This window comes from Rhododendron vialii, chromosome 4a (assembly GCF_030253575.1).
Source record: "Rhododendron vialii isolate Sample 1 chromosome 4a, ASM3025357v1".
NCBI lineage: Eukaryota > Viridiplantae > Streptophyta > Magnoliopsida > Ericales > Ericaceae > Rhododendron > Rhododendron vialii.
In genome coordinates, this window is record NC_080560.1 from 4860321 (window position 1) to 4878001 (window position 17681).

Below are 17681 nucleotides of genomic sequence, written 5' to 3' on the forward strand. Positions count from 1 at the left end.
TAAAGTGATAGATTCTGGCCAACTAGAAGCCTATTGGATAACTGGGTTGTATAATGGTTACATTGATTATAAAAAAAAAATACTCAATTGAGTATACAAGAGATGACATTTGATTGTCAAACGATAAAGGTGCACTGAATCTTAAAGGATACGGGAACGATAATTTTAAGTTGAATGAGCCAACTATAAAATTCTGTTGTTCTCTTTTGCATAATTAGTGCTCAACCCTCTTGAATGGTTGGAGTCGATTCGAATCCTCTGTGGTTTTTGTCAGTATTTTCTTAGTCATGTCAGGTTCATTGAAACAAGGCAGTTTTGGGGGATAATTAGCAATTAGACACCCGACGCTAACAAATAGTCATCGATTCGACCCCACTGTCAACCTCCGTAAAATCTTTGAAAGAATTCTCTTACTTGCTGAGGATCTATCCGTTTAAAATTTTCTGTTGGCGGCACGTAGTTAAAAGTTACCCAAACCTCTATCCATACACATTCCTAAAGCTGTACAGCTCTACCAGTAACCAAAACCAACACCTAATCTAAACTCCAGTTTCAAATCCATACAACTTCTATCATGAACCGTAGAACACCCAGCTCAAACCAAGTCTATTTTTTTTTTTAAAAGAACTGGCGGCTCAATTCTGATGGGAGGGAGGAGACATTTACACACAATCTCAAACAGTACACTTTTATTGCAGATGCACACAAATTATTACAAAGCTTTCACACGTCTTTCTTTCTTTCACTCTCACTCAACTCACATACTTCAAACACTCAATCCTACTGCCTTTTATAGGCTCCTAAATACAGATAACAAATACAGAAGACAACATATCATAAAAGCTAATTATAGAACACATATTGATGCATATTACAGACACATACAGCTCTTACACTTAATTCCTTTGCTCCTTTCTTTTCTGCTTCTTCTGGATTTTCTTCTTCCCCTTTCCAAAGGTCTCGACAAACCATTCGTGATACCTCCGAGTCAGAGCGGTCCCAATAACCAACCCAACTATTAGCCCACTTCCATACCCCATGAATATCACCATCCAGTAAATACCACTTGTAAACCCAGTTTCACCCTTTTGAGAGTTGTGTAGCGGTGGTGGTGAGGGCTTGGGATTTTCGCATGATGTCGACAGAGGGACACCACACAACCCGGGATTCCCGTCATATGAACTGTTTTCAAACGTATCGAATTGTTTCCCTCGAGGTATACGACCTGTGAAATGGTTATGCGAAACGTTCAAGACTGCAAGGAAAGTTAGTTGGATTAGTTGCTGAGGGATCGTCCCTGAGAGCATGTTTCGAGATAGGTCCAATGACTCGAGCGATGTCAGACTTGCCAAGGATGATGGGATAGGTCCAGTGAGATTGTTGTTGGAAATGTTTAGCACTTGAAGCCCTCTGAGACTTCCAAGAGATTCTGGAATTGCTCCACTGAATTTGTTGTTTGACAAATCTATGGCAACAAAGGTGCTTTGGATCTTCTCATATACCCTCTGTGTGCCTTTCTGTGCTATTGTGATTGAATAGCTATAATTACTAAAAACCCTTTCAGCACTTACATCCGCCTTCATGTATGTTAAATTTCCTCGCTCGACCATTTTCATTGCATTCCAGTTTTTGAAGTAATTGGACGGCAAGTTTCCCGAGAATTCGTTGTGAGAGAGGTCAATGATGCGAAGCTTTGGAAATGCCAAATTGATTTCTGGATTCTCAATGACACCATGGAACTTGTTAGACCGCAAAATAAGAACTTTTAAATCTGGAAGAGCTCCTAACAAGAAGGGGAATGTACCCTCCATATGATTATTTCCAAGAACTAGAGTTTGTAGCATTGTGCAATTTGCCAATGATGGTGGTACCTGCCCATGAAATTGATTTTCGCTTAAATCAATCACCTTGATCCCGTTTGCGAATGTCTGAGGAATAATGCCATGAAAATTGTTGGAACGTAGATTGAGCACCAATAAATCCTCGCTAGAATTGGCCAAACATTGAGGAATCGTGCCATTTAAGCTATTGTAAGATAAGACAAGTTCATAAAGAGAACTATTGTGGCAGATTGATGGTGAAATTTCTCCAAAGAGTAAATTATTTGCGACACGATAATGAGTAGTGGATGGCGATGGAACTGGGAGAGATCCTTGCAACAGGTTAAAACTGAGGTCCAAAAATATCAGTGACTGCCATGGAATGAGGTCTGGAGACTTCTCAAAGCCTGTCAAAAAGTTTCTGCGTAGGTCAACGATTTGCATGTTTTCTTTGGTTATGTTCCACAACCAAAGTGGTATCTGACCATGAATTTGGTTATTGGCAAAATACAGTCCCTCCAGTTCATTCTGAACACGGAGGAAATTTGGAAACTCCCCCAGGTTGCATGATGACAATGATACTACAGTGAACTTTGAAAGAGTAGTATTGGTACTGTTTGTTGCAAGAACTGTTATGTTGTTCCCTGATAATTGCAACCAAGTAAGGTGTGGGAGCTTCCGAAAAATGTCTAGCTCAACTGTACCACTCAAGTTGTTAAAACCAAGATTAAGCTTTTCAAGATCCTCGAGTTGAGAGATCGAGCTTGGAATCATGCCATGTAGTTGATTCCTGGAAAGGTCAAGAACTGTTAATCGGGTGAGGTTTCCTAGCCAAGATGGGATTCGACCAACTAGTTTATTTGAGCCAATGCCCAAGTAGGAAAGATCGGTTAGATTACCAACCGAATCTGGAATCGTCCTGGAGAAATTGCAACCGTATAAATCCAGTTCAATTAAGGATTCGAGATTACCAATACTACTTGGTAACGCTCCGGAGAAACTCGTTGTCCAAACTCCCAAACTCTTGAGGCGACTACTATGGTGAAATTCTGGCAGATAACCAGTCAGATCTTTGTTCTTACCAACGTTTAAACTCTGCAGGTTTGGTAGATGGAAAATGGCCGTTGGGAATTCACCGTTCAACAAACAACTCCCAAGATTAAGATGTGTTAGAGAGGATCTATTTGAGAAAACACTGGGCACTTTAGAAGATATATTCACCTCGCCGAGGTTAAGTACTTTCAGGTGGGTGAGGTTTTGAACTAGGTCTCTTAAACTCGGTTTCTCAAGTTTCAAAAGGCTGTCATCGGAATAACTGTCAAAATTTTGAGACAGGTCGAGGAAAGCTAATTTGGAAAGAGAGGAGATTTCCCAAGGTATTTGACCCGAAAAGACAGAATAAGATAGGTTGAGACTCTTGAGTCTCGAAAGTGATCCAATTCGAGTTGGGATGTGAGAAGAGTTGAAGTCATTGTCAGCAAGGTTTAGCCTCTGGAGGTGGACGAGGTTGAAGAGGCTACTGCTGGAGTTGATAGAACCATGGAGAAAGCTGCTACTGAGGTCTAGGCCAATGACACGACCGGTGTGGTGGTCACACTCCACTCCATCCCACGAGCAGCAATCGTTTGAACTTCCGTCGAGCTTCCATGATTCAACCTTTGGGTAAGCAGAAGGGTCGGCGGAGGCAAACTTGTCAAGGACAAATCCGTGCTTGAACTGCAGCAAGGCTGAGCTCTCATCGTCATGGCACAGTGGCTGCATTGAAGCGTAAGAGTTGGTCAATTTGTTAAGATTAAAACAACACAACATCACTAACATACAGAGATACAATGATGAACCCATGATTTGTAACCGACTGATGTTACCAATCTTGGGTGCCTAAGCTTATGGCTAGGATGTGCTTTTATAGTTGGAGATCTCAACTTCAAATGCTACCGCATGCCATAAAAGACTAAGAAGAGTCTACCATCTGCCACTGTCCGTGTGGGGTTCTCGTAATTCATGCTCAACCTTCTAGAATGGTAGGAGTCAATTCAAATCCTATTTTCTTTTTCTTTTTCTTTTTTTTTTGTTATTTTCTGAGTCAAGTCACATCCATCGCGCTAGATGATTATGAAGGAATCAACTAAATTTTTCCCCGTAAATGGGGGAAAAGAGAAATGAGAAGGCATGGAAAGACTTCTGCGCATGAAGTAAACAGACAAAGAGAAATCATGTTTAACTAATTACTACCCAAATGGCAGACACATTGTCACGACCCAAAACCTACCTTGGAAGTCATGACCGGCCAAGCAGGTGTTAAGCCACCGAAGGCCTGCACATATTCTAGTTTAGGGATTTCTCACTTATCATTGTCAATTTAAACCATATAAGCAAAGTATGCGGAAGCGTAGAATAAACAATATAATCCCAGAGCTTCTAAGTGTACAAGTATAAAAATTACAAAACATTAGACTACACATGATTCTCCATGGTTATTCTAGCACCTCATTCAGTCCACAACTTGCTATCTACCTTAACCTGAAAAATTGGAAAAGGTTTTCATAAGCCGAAGCTCGGGTGAGAAATGTATACCAAAGTTACAAGTTTGACTATGGAAATACACCACATTATAAAACAATTCAAAGCAACAATTCAAATATTCGTTGACCATCCAGTACAAGCATTTTTGTCCGAAAGCTCATTTCTACGGTCCAAGAGATGGACCCTTTTCATTTCATTTCTCTTTCAACTTTTGCACTTTTGAGCGATAATATCATTTAACGGTATTTTTGCCAGTAGGTTGGGGAGCGACCCCATTAAAGAGTGGTAAGATATCAATACCTGGTGACGCCTGGCTGCATCTCCTACCTTATTACTTCATGCCACTAGTATCTTTACCCGTCCCCTAGCGCTCGGGACACCGTCTGAATGAATCATATTATCACGAGCATGTACTAGCAAGAAGTAAAATTCAAGTTCCCATAACATATTGCAATGGTCTAGATTAACTGTAACACAAAAGATTTGTAAGCCAACCATTGCATGCATTAACATCAAATAAAGCAAGTAGGAAGCTCAATTCCCATATTTTCCAGCAAAACAAGCAATGGCATTTCATTCCAAATTAAATTTCAGAAAATAAGTGTAACTAAGGTATGCGCAACTCACCAAAAAGAAATAGTGGCCACTTTACACGCGTCACCTCACTTCACACTAGTTGCACCTAAACACGTAATGTTCCGATGTTAGCTAAGATTCCTATATCCGAAATTTAACTAGTTAATTTAGGTAGTAATGTCCATAACTGGGTAGTGTCATATTTATTTTAAAAGTCAAAATACTCCTTTAGACAATTTAGGGTCAATCAGTGCACTAAAAATCTAATTTCTCTACTAAGTTTAGGTATTCTATTTCTTTCACGTAAATTTTAGAAATCCAAATGGATACCTCAATTTTTTTCCAATATTCCTTGAACTTTAGTCTAAAATCAGTCAATAACAATCAAGAATTTCAAATTAGGCTTTTAAGAACATATTTTTAGGGTTGATTTCATTACGGCTGCGAGTTTCAAATTCAAACTCTTTGCCGAAAGGAGTTTTGTTTGTGAAAATATTAGGGGTTCGGGTGCGGCGAACGCGTGAAGAGAAAGAGATATTGTGGAGAGGTGAGAGGAAGTAGCACAGGGTGGCCGGCAGCCAGGGCTACCAATTTGTGGTGGTGTGCGTGTATTATGTGTGATTTGGGTGTCTTGTATTTTTCACTCCACTTTCCAATATAGATACGTGAAATACCTATTTTAATATAAATTCAGAGAGTGGGAAGGTGAGACTACTAGAAGAGAGGGAAAAGGAAGCTCGGCAATGGAGTCTTCCGGCGAACGGCGCATCCGTCAGTGTGGAGGACCAGTACAGAAGTTCTGTTCTCTTTTTATTTTGATTCCTAATCTCTTCCTTTGCTTTGCATAATAAATTAGAGTTTTATTCCCTTTTGTCTGATATATGAAACGGTGAATGGTGAAACAGGTTAAAAAATTACACTTGTTTCCTCCCCCTATTGACACAGCGTATTAAGTGTTCCGCGAGCGCGAGTTCAATCCGTATGCGTTCAGATTTTGGTCTCCGAAAAATCTTGAAAATTCAACATAGACTAATAAAAGTATGGGGATTATCGTGGCGGTGTCTGGTTTTAAAGGAAAGATTCCAATGTCGTGTAACTTGTGCCGTATGTATATAAGATGTAACTCCATTGCCCCATAGTATTTACAAAATTAAATCAGAATTCACACATTCATTCGGATCACGATACACTTCGCGTAGCCTAACTTACTATTAGAATTAAATTAGAGTGTCGAATTCCCATCCTGTGGGACATCATTCTAAGAAGTGATTTCAAACCCGTAGAAGAGGAGTGAAAGAGTATAAAGAAAATACATTAGGGGTTAAGAAACTTTCAGTAGACTTTTTTTTTAATTGTATTCCAGCAAAAAGTAGATCAAGTAGCTATTTTCCTAAACAAAACTGGCAACTTTTTCATCTGTATATAATCTTTTTGACTATGCGTTTTTAGATCACGTGAAGTATGTAAGTTTTACAATTGAGTAATGCCATGTTCAAAAGCATGAACAATTCTAAGGAGTTGGCGTACGGTCAATGGTGGAGCCAAGATTTAGATTGGAGGGTGACGCTATTTAATGGGGGTCCACTTGAATTATTGAATATTTTTTTGTAGAAATGTGAAGAGAAAAGTTGACTGTTAAGTGTAAAGCGACGCTGTGGAAATGGCTATTCTCCTCTCTTCAATTCCTTGCATGTCATCCGTTCAACTAGAAGATTAGTATAAACCAAGCTTTTCATTGAGAGTCTACAAACAATAATGGCTGTAACTGTCCTTGTGGAAAATTCTGTGGTTCTCTCTATGCAGAATTTAGAATTTATGGTCAACCTTCTTGAATGTTTGGATTATGTTGACATCCATACTTTTCAATCACCCCAATTCTCAATTTGAATATTCTGAGCAGTGATATATTTCAAACCCCTACGACCCGTTTGTAGGCGGAACAAGTTTTGAAGGAGTATTAGGGGATATGGTAGAATGGGGTATTATTATATTGGTGTGATTATTAATACATGGTTCGTTTGGGTAAGGGGACAAGGATGGATAATTGCATTTCCATAAATAGTAGTGCCATTTTTTTCTTATTATTGATTAGTAATAGCAGTTTTCGTAAGTAGAAGCTGGATATATGGAGGATCTAAAATTTTGGACAGGGGGAGGCTGGCCATAATCAAGTTTGGTGGGCGAAAATCGTACAATGCCTCGGATTCTAGATTCTGGGCCTCGTACGCTATTGTGAAACCACGGAAAGCAACAAGTACCATGTCTTTTTTGTAGAAATTTTTCGAAAAAAGATAAAATGGTTGACAATGCTTCAGACTCTAGATTTCAGGCCTTATACGCTGCTATTGTGGAAAATTCTGTTGTTCTCTCTATGCAGAATTTAGAATTTATGGTCAAACTTCTTGAATGATCAGATTCCGTCTGACATCCATGCTTTTCAATCACCCCAATTCTCAATTTGAATATTCTGAGCAGTGATAGTTTCAAACCCCTACGAGCCGTTTGTAGGCGGAACAAGTTTTGAAGGGGTGTTAGGGGTTATGGTAGAATAGGGTATTATTATATTGGTGTGATTATTAATACCTGGTTCGTTTGGGTAAGGGGACAAGGATGGATAGTTGCATTTCCATCAATAGTAGTGCCATTTTTTCTTATTATTGATTAGTAATAGCAGTTTCCGTAAGTAGAAGCCGGACATATGGAGGGTCCAAAATATTGGACAGGGGGAGGCTGGCCATAATCAAGTCCGGTGGGCGAAAATCGTACAATGCCTCGGACTCTAGATTCCGGGCCTCGTATGCTATTGTGAAACCACGGAAAGCAACACGTACTGTGTCTTTTTTGCAGAATTTTTTTGAAAAAAAGATAAAATGGTTGACAATGCTTCAGACTCTAGATTTCGGGCCTCGTACGCTGCTATTGTGACACCATGAAAGTAATGAGTACCGTGTCTCTATGCAGAAATTTTTTTTAGAAAAGATTAAATGCTTGACCGAGAATCAAATGAAGCAGACAATAATCTCATTTTCAACTAAATGTGCATTCCTTTCCATCCTTGACCAAGAGACAAATAAATAATCTGCTTCTCAACTAAAGTTGCATCCTTTTTCCATACTCATTGAGCGGCTGGAACAGTGCATTTGGCTGCCTCTGGATAAGGTAATCAACAGAATTGGAACCATGTAGCCAAACGGGTGAAGGTGGGCGACCTTATTAGTGAGGGCAAAATGCAGAAAGCACTTCACACTATGATGAACCGAGATTATGTTGTACTTATTGTTTTCTTCTTTTACAGCTCTACAAGGCTTTATACCTCCCGTGCTAACAAAGTCGTAGCAATATAAGAAACTGAGAACATTACAACACTCATTATTGAGTGGCTTAATAATATTGTTGGTCATACTTAAGTTACGAACTAACCGATGCTAAAAAGAAATTTCGCTTTATTGGCCTTGATTTGAAAAGCTGCTGGGATTATAATAGCAGACCTTTGCTCAAATACTCATTAAGTTACAACGCTGCAAATTTAGGATACCCTACAGAAACTAAATTCGGACAGACACAAACAGAACACATATACTTCATAGCCGATTCTTTAAACCAACAAAACTCAATACCAGGAAATTATCAGTGAGACAATGCCAAAAGCTGAGCCTCCGCCATCATCTGTTACATATTGCAGGTAAATTGAGCAATCAGGGGCAACGGTATTATACAACTCAACGGCATCCGAATATATCGCAAAAAGAAGATATTGGCATCAGTGTAAAAGAAAACTTATGAATTACACATACATTGATAGATGTTACAGACACTACTACCATAGGGGTGGTAGTGGTTAAATGTGGCGGAAGTTATGAAGTTGAGGCATGGTAGTTATGAAGTGTGGTGGTAGTGGTGCTTAATTGATAGTGATATGTTGAGGATGTGCGCCAGGGCACACTTCAATGAAGTGCGCCCGAGGCGCATGAAACTGCACCTGAGGCGCATTAAAACTAAAAAAGAGGTCAAACTTTGGAAGCTTGCCACGGAGACTACCGAACTCCGATTGGCACGTGGTTTGAACCTAAGAAAAGCTTATCGAGCCTAATTTATAGCCCAAGTTATTTGAATTCCAAATTAATTATAAATTAAACAATATGACAATTTTACCATCAATGGGTCGAAAAACAAATCATTTTTGAAAAGTTCTCGCATCACCTTCATTCTTCTGATCTTTATTTGGTCTCAGAAAGTTTAAAAACATTGCGTTAGATGATGTCCATCCTTGAATACTTTTTTTCTTAAATGATCTTGGTTTATTTCAAGTTTTTCATGGAATAATTGCATGATATATTGGTGTTTAAGTAATAAAATGACTGTTCAGTCTTTGAGGAAAATGTCTGACTTGTTCTTATGCAGAATTCAATTGACCTTCGGAAATGCTTGGAGTCGCTTCAATTCCTTTGTTTTCCAATGAGGCCACTGCTAAATGGCTGGTTCAATTCCATACATAAGTACTTAAATTTTCTCGCATAATACTTGGGTTCTAGTTTCTATAGCCGATTGATGGAGCTGTCTTGTTCTTTAGCAATCAATGCACGCGGTGAGGCCACTATTTCTGCATCAATGTTTATATTTCTAACAGTAAATCCACCCTCATGCCAAATCCCATGACAAAGCCAAAGTTAGGCATCAAGAATACCAAACCCCTCTCTACCCTTTTGCCAGATCCAATTTCTTTGTGCCAAATTTGGCAATTGCCAACATGCCACATCATATAAGCCATTTGATTTGCATCGAGACTGAGACTGGTTTAATTCAATGGTCTAGTTATGAGATTGCGCCAAAATTGTACCAAGCCGGTGCAGTAACATTGCTCTTTGTTAACCTTTTGAACTGTAGGCATCGACGGGTGGAATTGCTTCAAACCCCCATATCTGGAAGCAAGAGAAATGCTAGTAACCATAACTTAGGCAGTTCTATGCATGCCTTTTCCTCAAAGTATGCTTAGAAAAAGAAAGAAACAGGCGACGTCTACTTGGACAAAAATATGTGAAAGGGGGAACGAGAAAATTATCGCGTTGGCAGTTCAGAAGCTTTTCTAAGCCAATGCAGCAAAAAGAACAACTAGTTATTTTGTAAAGCAAAATGGCAACTTGTAACTTTACAGAGTCTTTGTGAATAAACATAGGAGTACCCGCATTTCTAACAAGATGGAGCGTCGGGTACAGCTGGCTGCCGAATGCTGGTGCGACATGACACTGGTCGAATTAATATGCCCTCCTTCTATTCATCCTCATCATTTACACTTATTACTTTGTAAACTTATGGACCTTAAGACATCGGGGTTTGGCCCAATGGTCGTGTAGCGCGCATTAGGTTTTGCGTTAGACTTACGTGGGCAAGAGGTTAGTCCTTGTAGTAATCTAACAAATACTTATATACTAACATAACAACTTATCGTCTTACAAGAAAAAAAGAAAAAAAAAACTTAACAGACCTTAATTGTTACAACCTAGCATTTTCATTTATTTAAATAGTTATATCGCTGTTATTAATTGGTATTATGATTTGGTCCCAACTAATTATTTTGTGCGTGCTATTGATATTGTTGACCGATTGTAATATTTGGGGTATTAGATTAATTTTAGATAAACTAGTGGTACCGAATGGTAATTTTATAAATTGTGTTACGTTTCATCTAATTCTAATTAACTAATTAGCTAGGGGCCAACTATTCGCAATCCCGTATTTTCTCCCTTAGCTCATTACATTTCGATAAATAGTTGTTGAAAATCATACATAGCATTTCGGTAAATAGCTGTTGAAAACAAGATTATATTTCGGTAACTACATGTCGAAAATATGTTCAATCTTCGGTAAACAACTACCGAACATACATTTTCGGTAAATAACTGTTGAAAAAAATATTATATTTCAGTAATTGTATGCTGAAAATGTATATCAATTTCGGTAATTAACTATCAAGTATAATTGAAAATTTTTAACGGGAGAAAATACGGGACTGCGAATAGTCGCCTCCTTAGCTAGTAGTAGGTAGTTTTGCAAAGTTACTCTTAAGGAGACAATTACACGGACTAGGGCTATTAGAATTAGAAAACATCTGACGGAGAGAGAGAGAGAGAGAGCAGCAGCAGCAGCAGCAGCCGCCTTTAGGTGAAAGGGTTTTCGGAGTGTTCTCTCGTACTCCAGTTCTAGAGCTCGTTCTCGATACTTCGTCAGGTACGTATCATTATCCTTTGAGGTTTTCGTGGAGCGGTAATGTCTTTATAGAATCAAGTTGTTTGGTTGGACTTCTAATTCCGGCATTTAATTCATTTGGGGCCATCTGTGGTTGGACAAAAGTTGTGGGTTAATTAATTGATTAGGTTTGTCTGGTTATGTGGTGTGGGTGTGAGACCAGTGTCTAAAATTGTGCACGGTGGCGGCCGCGTGCGGTGCGGTGCGGTGCGGTGCTGTGTGCGTGTGCTTTGCGTGGTGTTTGGAGATGGTGTTGCGTGCCACGTTTTGGTGTTAGGTAAGATGGCAGTGCTTATGACTTTGGGTGCTGTGAAGTTTTGATGCCAATAGCATTTTATTATCAATCATGGGAGACATTTTTCAGTGTCGAGCGGATATATCCCATGTGATACTCGTTCGGTGCATCCGAGCTGTTCGATACACTATTGGATGGCTTGGATTGAAACTCTCTCTTTCTTCTCTCACCCCAACACTTTCTATCTTCTTTTCTCTCTCCAAATTTGAGCTGTTCAAAAAAGAAATAGACAGCTTGAATGTGCAAACAGGGACCGCATGGTACCTGCTCGGCACTGAAATTTTTTCCCAATCATGGGGTATGGGTTTGAAGTGGAGTTGACGGTGGAATGAGTTTTGGTTCTATGAGGGCAGGTGGTATGCGTGGGAAACGCAAAGAGGTGTGGCGTGTGCGTTTTGTTTTGGTGTATGGAGTTTGGGTTCTGTAGGTATGGTGACTTAGGGCTATTTTAGTTTTGGGTTCAGTTCTTTATAGGTAGTCTTAATTTGTTGTAGGAAAGTTAAATTTATTTGTAGTTAGTGATCGTATATGATTCTTTTGTTCAGGTTAACATCTTTTTGCGTACTCGAGTTGCATTACCTTTGGACCCAGGTGAATAGTTAAGTATGTTACGTACTTTCGAAAGTTCCTTGTGTCCTTTAAAATTATTTACTTCAGAAATTTATATGAATGTTATTCAGAAACTCAAAACTGTTTATAAGTTATTCTATAGATTGGCATGTGATGAATTTTCGGAGACCAATTGTTATTATTTTTTTGAGTGAGAATTTGGTGGATATTAATGGGAACATTTATTTTCGAAGTCCAGGGAAATTATTCCTCTTCGTGTTGGTGACCCTAGCCATTAGGGAAGAGAATATGTTAGGCCGGTGACCCTAATGCTTAACGACTTTCTTTTGCCAGATCGTCTAAGGGAAAAGTACCACAGGCTGCCAACCCTGGTGACTCTAAGTTCGATATTGGATCCAATTTTGATGAGATTTATTTTGGCCATTGTATTATTTGATTGTGGTTCTCCATTGTTAATGGAGTTAATGTTGTGATCACCACTAAGAATATTTATTGGTTAAATGTTTCATTAATTAATTTATTATTCTGCCGGACACTTCATACGCCAAATAATGTTTAATGGTAAATTATTTTCATCCCCGATTATAACTTTATTTAATATTCATACTTGCTATTCACTGAGCTCGTCAGCTGACGGATTTTTATCCAATTTTTTTTTCAGGCAAGTTGGGGAGTTAGGATTTAGGGAAGGACTCTGGCGGCGTCTCGGGAATTTCTTTTGTTAATTTCCTTAGGGTGTCTCATTCTAGTTTTATTTAATAATCGCTTTTGCATTTGAAACAATTCTCAGATAACAATTTCTTTTTCTTTTTTTTATTATTATTGTTGGTTCATGGGATGGTTGTGCCCCATGTTTATGGTTGAGGCATATTTGGCTTTGGATTTGATTAATAACAAAATGTGATCATTTGATTTTCGGTTACTTTAATTTATTTAGGCTACGTGTTCCATGGGTTAGCCTCATGGTTCACGGCCGGTCACTTTTTATTTTTGGGGCGTGACATTAATGTTGACGTATGGAGTGAAGGTCTTATTGATGATCCTATCATTTTTGTCGGAGTAAAGGAACTTTTCTGGGCATTGCAGCAAAATTGATCAACTAGCTATATTTTGTACAGAAAATTTTGGCAACTTGTACATTTTGTGTTACTATCTTTCTGAATTTCAAAATACCATAGACCTTTCAACTCAACTCAATGTCTCATATATGCTTGAACTTTCATAATTAGCAATTAGACACCAAACGTTAACAAATAGTCATCGATTGGACCCAACTGTCAACCTCCATCAATTCTTTGAGAGAATTGTCTTACTTGCCGAGGATCTATCCGTTCAAATTTTCCCATTGGCGCCACGTAGTTAAAACTTACCCAAACTTGTACGGCTGTACCAGTTAACCAAGTAACCAAAACCAACCCCTAATCTAAACTCCAGTTTCAAATCCATACAACCCCTATCATGAACCGTAGAAAACCCAGCTCAAACCAGCCTCTAATTATTTTATTTTCCTGTTCTGGCAGCTCAAATCTGATGGGAGACTAGAGACATTTACGCACAATCTAAAACAGTACACTTTTACTGCAGATGCACACAAATTATTACAAAGCTTTCACACGTCTCTCTTTCTTTCACCCCCACTCAACTTCCATACTTCAAACACTCAATGCTACTGCCTTTTATAGGCTTCTAATACAGAAGACAACATATCATAAAAGCTAAATAGCACACATATTGATGCATATATATTACAGACAAATACAGATTTTACACTTAATTCCTTCGCTCCTTTCTTTTCAAGCTTCTTCTGAATTTTCTTCCTCCTTCCAAAGGTCTCGACAAACCATTCGTGATACGTCCGAGTCAGAGTGGTCCCAAAAACCAACCCAACTATTAGCCCACTTCCATACCCCATTAATATCACCATCCAGTAGATACCACTTGTAAACTCGGTTTCATCCATAGTTTTAAATATCGGCCGATACGGTTCGTATCGGCCGGTTCGTACCGGTATTTGAGATTTTCGGTTCGGATATAGGCCGGTATAACGGGGAGACTGAAATTCACAGGTGAACTGGCCGATTCCCGATACGTACCGGTATGTAACCGATTTGTGGACCGATTCGGCCGGTTCGTATCGGTTCGGCAAAAAACAAAAAAAACATAATGTTGCATAATGTGGCTAGCGATTATGTACTGTAAAACCTCTATGGTGTGTTTATTTTAATGTCTTCATCTTATTTTTGCTATTTATGTCAATTATATCGAAACTCATAATGTTGCATTTTTCTCATATTTGTAAAATCTTATTGACTTGCGGATTTTGATAAATTATCGGATACTAGTGCTAGCCCGTGCCTACGGCACTACGCATCCCAATTGGAAGGGGATGTCAGTTGTGCGATTTAGGTGAAAACCATGGGCACTTAACCGGAAAGTGGGAGAATGCACTACAGCCTTTGGATCAAATGAATCTAAGCCGTTCCAACAACTTGTCCCCACACCTTTCTGTTTTATAATAGAGATTTCACATGAAGAGAATGGGCTATTACATGTCTTAAATTAATTAAAATGTGATAATTTAAGCCAATGTTGGGGGCAAAAGTATATTTTTCAAGTTTTATACATGTTGCTGATGATTTTTAAAAATTCATGACCGCGACACCCGATTCCCGCGACGTATCACCGATACGTCCCGATACCGATATACCGCGACCGATACCACGACGGCGACCGATACCGCGATTTAAAACTGTTATTAGAGATGAGGAAAAGTGTATAGGGTGTTAATGAACCCTTACACATATACCTTTATTTATATTACTCTGGAGAGTTACACATACATAAGATAGACGATGTGGGACAAACCCACTTTCTCTAATAAACACTTCTAACACTCCCCCTCAAGCTGGAGAATAGATATCACAAATTCCCAGCTTGTTACATAAAAATTCTAAACGAGGTTTAAATAGTGATTTGGTAAAAACATCTGCTATCTGAGCACCCGTGGACACAAAAGGCATAGCCAACACACCAGCTTCAACCTTCTCTCGAACGATATGACAATCTACCTCAATATGTTTGGTTCTCTCATGAAACACAGGGTTCGAAGCGATATGTATTGCCGCCTGATTGTCACAATACATAGGAATGGGTAACTGCACCCGAAATCCCAGCTCCTCAAGAAATGATCTCAACCAAACAACTTCACATGTAGTATGAGCCATGGCACGATACTCTGCTTCTGCACTAGATCTTGCAACAACAGTCTGTTTCTTACTTTTCCAGGTAACTAAGTTGCCACCAACAAATGTACAGTAACCAGTTGTTGAACGTCTATCAGAAGGTGACCCTGCCCAATCTGCATCAGTAAATGCTTCAACACGCAAATGACCATTGGAACGGTAAAATAAATCACGTCCAGGATGAGCCTTAAGATACTTCACAATACGAATACAAGCTTCCCAATGTGGAAGACGAGGAGCAGACATAAACTGACTCACCATACTAACAGCAAATGAGATATCAGGACGTGTATTGGTAAGATAATTTAACTTACCAACCAAGCGACTATATTGGTCTGGATGAGGAAATTCCTCCCCCTGATCAACGCAAAGTTTGACATTAGGATCCATTGGAGTCTCCACAGGTTTGGCTCCCAGCAAACCTGTCTCCTCTAGAATATCCAACACATATTTCCTCTGGGACAAACTAATCCCATCCTTTGACCTTGCTACCTCAATACCCAAGAAATATCGTAGCTTACCCAGGTCTTTAGTGTGAAACTGACTATGTAAGAACTGTTTCAACTCACCAATCCCTTTCTGATCATCTCCAGTAATAATAATGTCATCTACATAGACAATGAGCAATACTTTCCCTCGAGCCGACATAAGGGAAAACACAGAATAATCTGATTGACTTCGATGCATGCCAAATCTCAAAATAGCCTCACTAAACTTGCCAAACCACGCTCGAGGAGATTGCTTAAGTCCATAAAGTGCCTTGCGAAGACGACATACCTTATGATGCTCCCCCTGAGCAACAAACCCAGGTGGTTGCTCCATATAGACTTCCTCCTGGAGATCGCCATGGAGAAAGGCATTTTTGACATCAAGCTGATACAACGGCCAGCCAAGAGTGGCGGCAAGAGAAATAAGAATTCGCACAGAGCCAAGCTTGGCAACAGGAGAGAACGTTTCGAAATAATCAACACCATAAGTTTGAGTGTAGCCTTTAGCAACCAGGCGAGCTTTGTGACGCTCAATAGTGCCATTAGGTAGATACTTGACAGTATAGACCCAACGACAGCCAACAGTAGATTTCCCAGCAGGAAGAGTAACCAACTCCCATGTGCCATTAGTATGAAGAGCAGACATTTCATCCGCCATAGCTGTCCGCCACTCAGACCGAGATAATGCCTCCTGAACAGTTTTAGGAACAAAAACGGAGGAAACAGTAGTAGTGAAAGCACGAAGGGATGGAGAGAGATGAGTATAAGAGAGAAACCGAGAAATAGGATGAGAAGTGCTAGAGAGATTAGAAAAACCATATTTTGCTGGGGGACGACGATTCTCACGAGTCGGATATCGAGGAGCAGGTGGATCCGGCGACGGGGGAGAAGACGGAGACGTGGGCACTGAGAGTTCGCCAGACTAGAATGGTTCTGTAGGCGGAGGTGGTGCCTTAAGCGGTGGCGGTGCTTGAGGCGGTGGCGGTGCTGATGCTGGGAAACGACGAACATATACCTGCAAAGGTTGGGGTGAAACAGTGCCAGTAGGAACAGCCATAGGTAACACAGACTCGAGTGTAAGAAGATCATTGATAGCAACAGGGTCCGAATAATATGGTAAGGACTCATTGAACGTGACATCAGCACACACAAAGTGACGACGTAAAGTAGGAGAGTAACATCGATAGCCTTTCTGGGTGTGTGAGTATCCCAGAAAGATACACCTAAAAGACCGAGGATCAAGTTTACTCCTATCAGGATCAAGTGCATGAACATAACTGGTGCACCCAAAAACTCGAGGGGGTAAAGAGTGGAGAGGCCGACTGGGAAACAAGACCGTATGAGGAACCTGACCACCTAAGACCGTAGAGGGCATACGGTTGATTAGATAACATGCAGTGAGAACAGCGTCACTCCAATATGACTTAGGAACCTGCATTTGAAATAATAAGGCACGCATAACCTCGGACAAGTGCCGAATCTTGCGCTCAGCAACTCCATTTTGTTGTGGAGTCCGAGAGCACGACGATTGGTGAATAATGCCATGATCATCGAAAAAATGAGAAAGAATATGGTGAAAATATTCACGGGCATTATCGGAACGAAATATCTTAACACAAGTATCAAACTGATTTTTGACTTCCATGTAAAAAGTTTTAAAAACAGATTTCAATTCAGACCGCTCTTTCATTAGATAAAGATATGTAAGACGAGAAAAGTCATCCACAAAAATAACATAATACTGAAAATCAGGAACACTAGGCACATGAATAGGCCCCCAAATGTCTGAATGAACTAACTGAAAAGGACGCGACGCACGACGCTCAACCCTAGGTAAAAAAGTGACTCTACGGTGTTTACTAAACTCACAGACCTCACAAACCAACTTATTAATGGAACGACAGGAGGGCACAAGGTGCTTCAA

The 17681-nt window shown here is 39.7% G+C and overlaps 2 protein-coding genes across 3 annotated transcripts in view; one reads left to right on the forward strand and one right to left on the reverse strand.

Moving 5' to 3' along the window:
• LOC131323479 (glycolate oxidase 1) overlaps window positions 1–17681 on the forward strand; it is a 54705-nt gene that overhangs the window by 24986 nt on the left and 12038 nt on the right. The window contains exon 12 of one of the 2 annotated variants that reach the window (XM_058355298.1): window positions 14403–14549. The exons of the other annotated variant lie outside the window; for it this stretch is intronic. Coding sequence (XP_058211281.1) covers window positions 14403–14543 — 141 coding nt within the window. The 3' untranslated portion in view covers window positions 14544–14549. Of the gene's footprint in view, window positions 1–14402; window positions 14550–17681 lie in introns of those variants that run through there. 2 annotated transcript variants of the gene reach the window in all.
• LOC131323478 (receptor-like protein 7) lies at window positions 673–3845 on the reverse strand. Its single transcript, XM_058355294.1, has one exon. It carries the CDS (start codon window positions 3660–3662, stop codon window positions 897–899), a length of 2766 nt encoding a protein of 921 aa, XP_058211277.1. The 5' UTR covers window positions 3663–3845; the 3' UTR covers window positions 673–896.

Excerpts from the sequence above, each read along its gene's own strand:
- LOC131323478 (XM_058355294.1), bottom strand. The coding sequence starts at position 3,662 with ATGGGTTCATCATTGTATCTCTGTATGTTAGTGATGTTGTGTTGTTTT.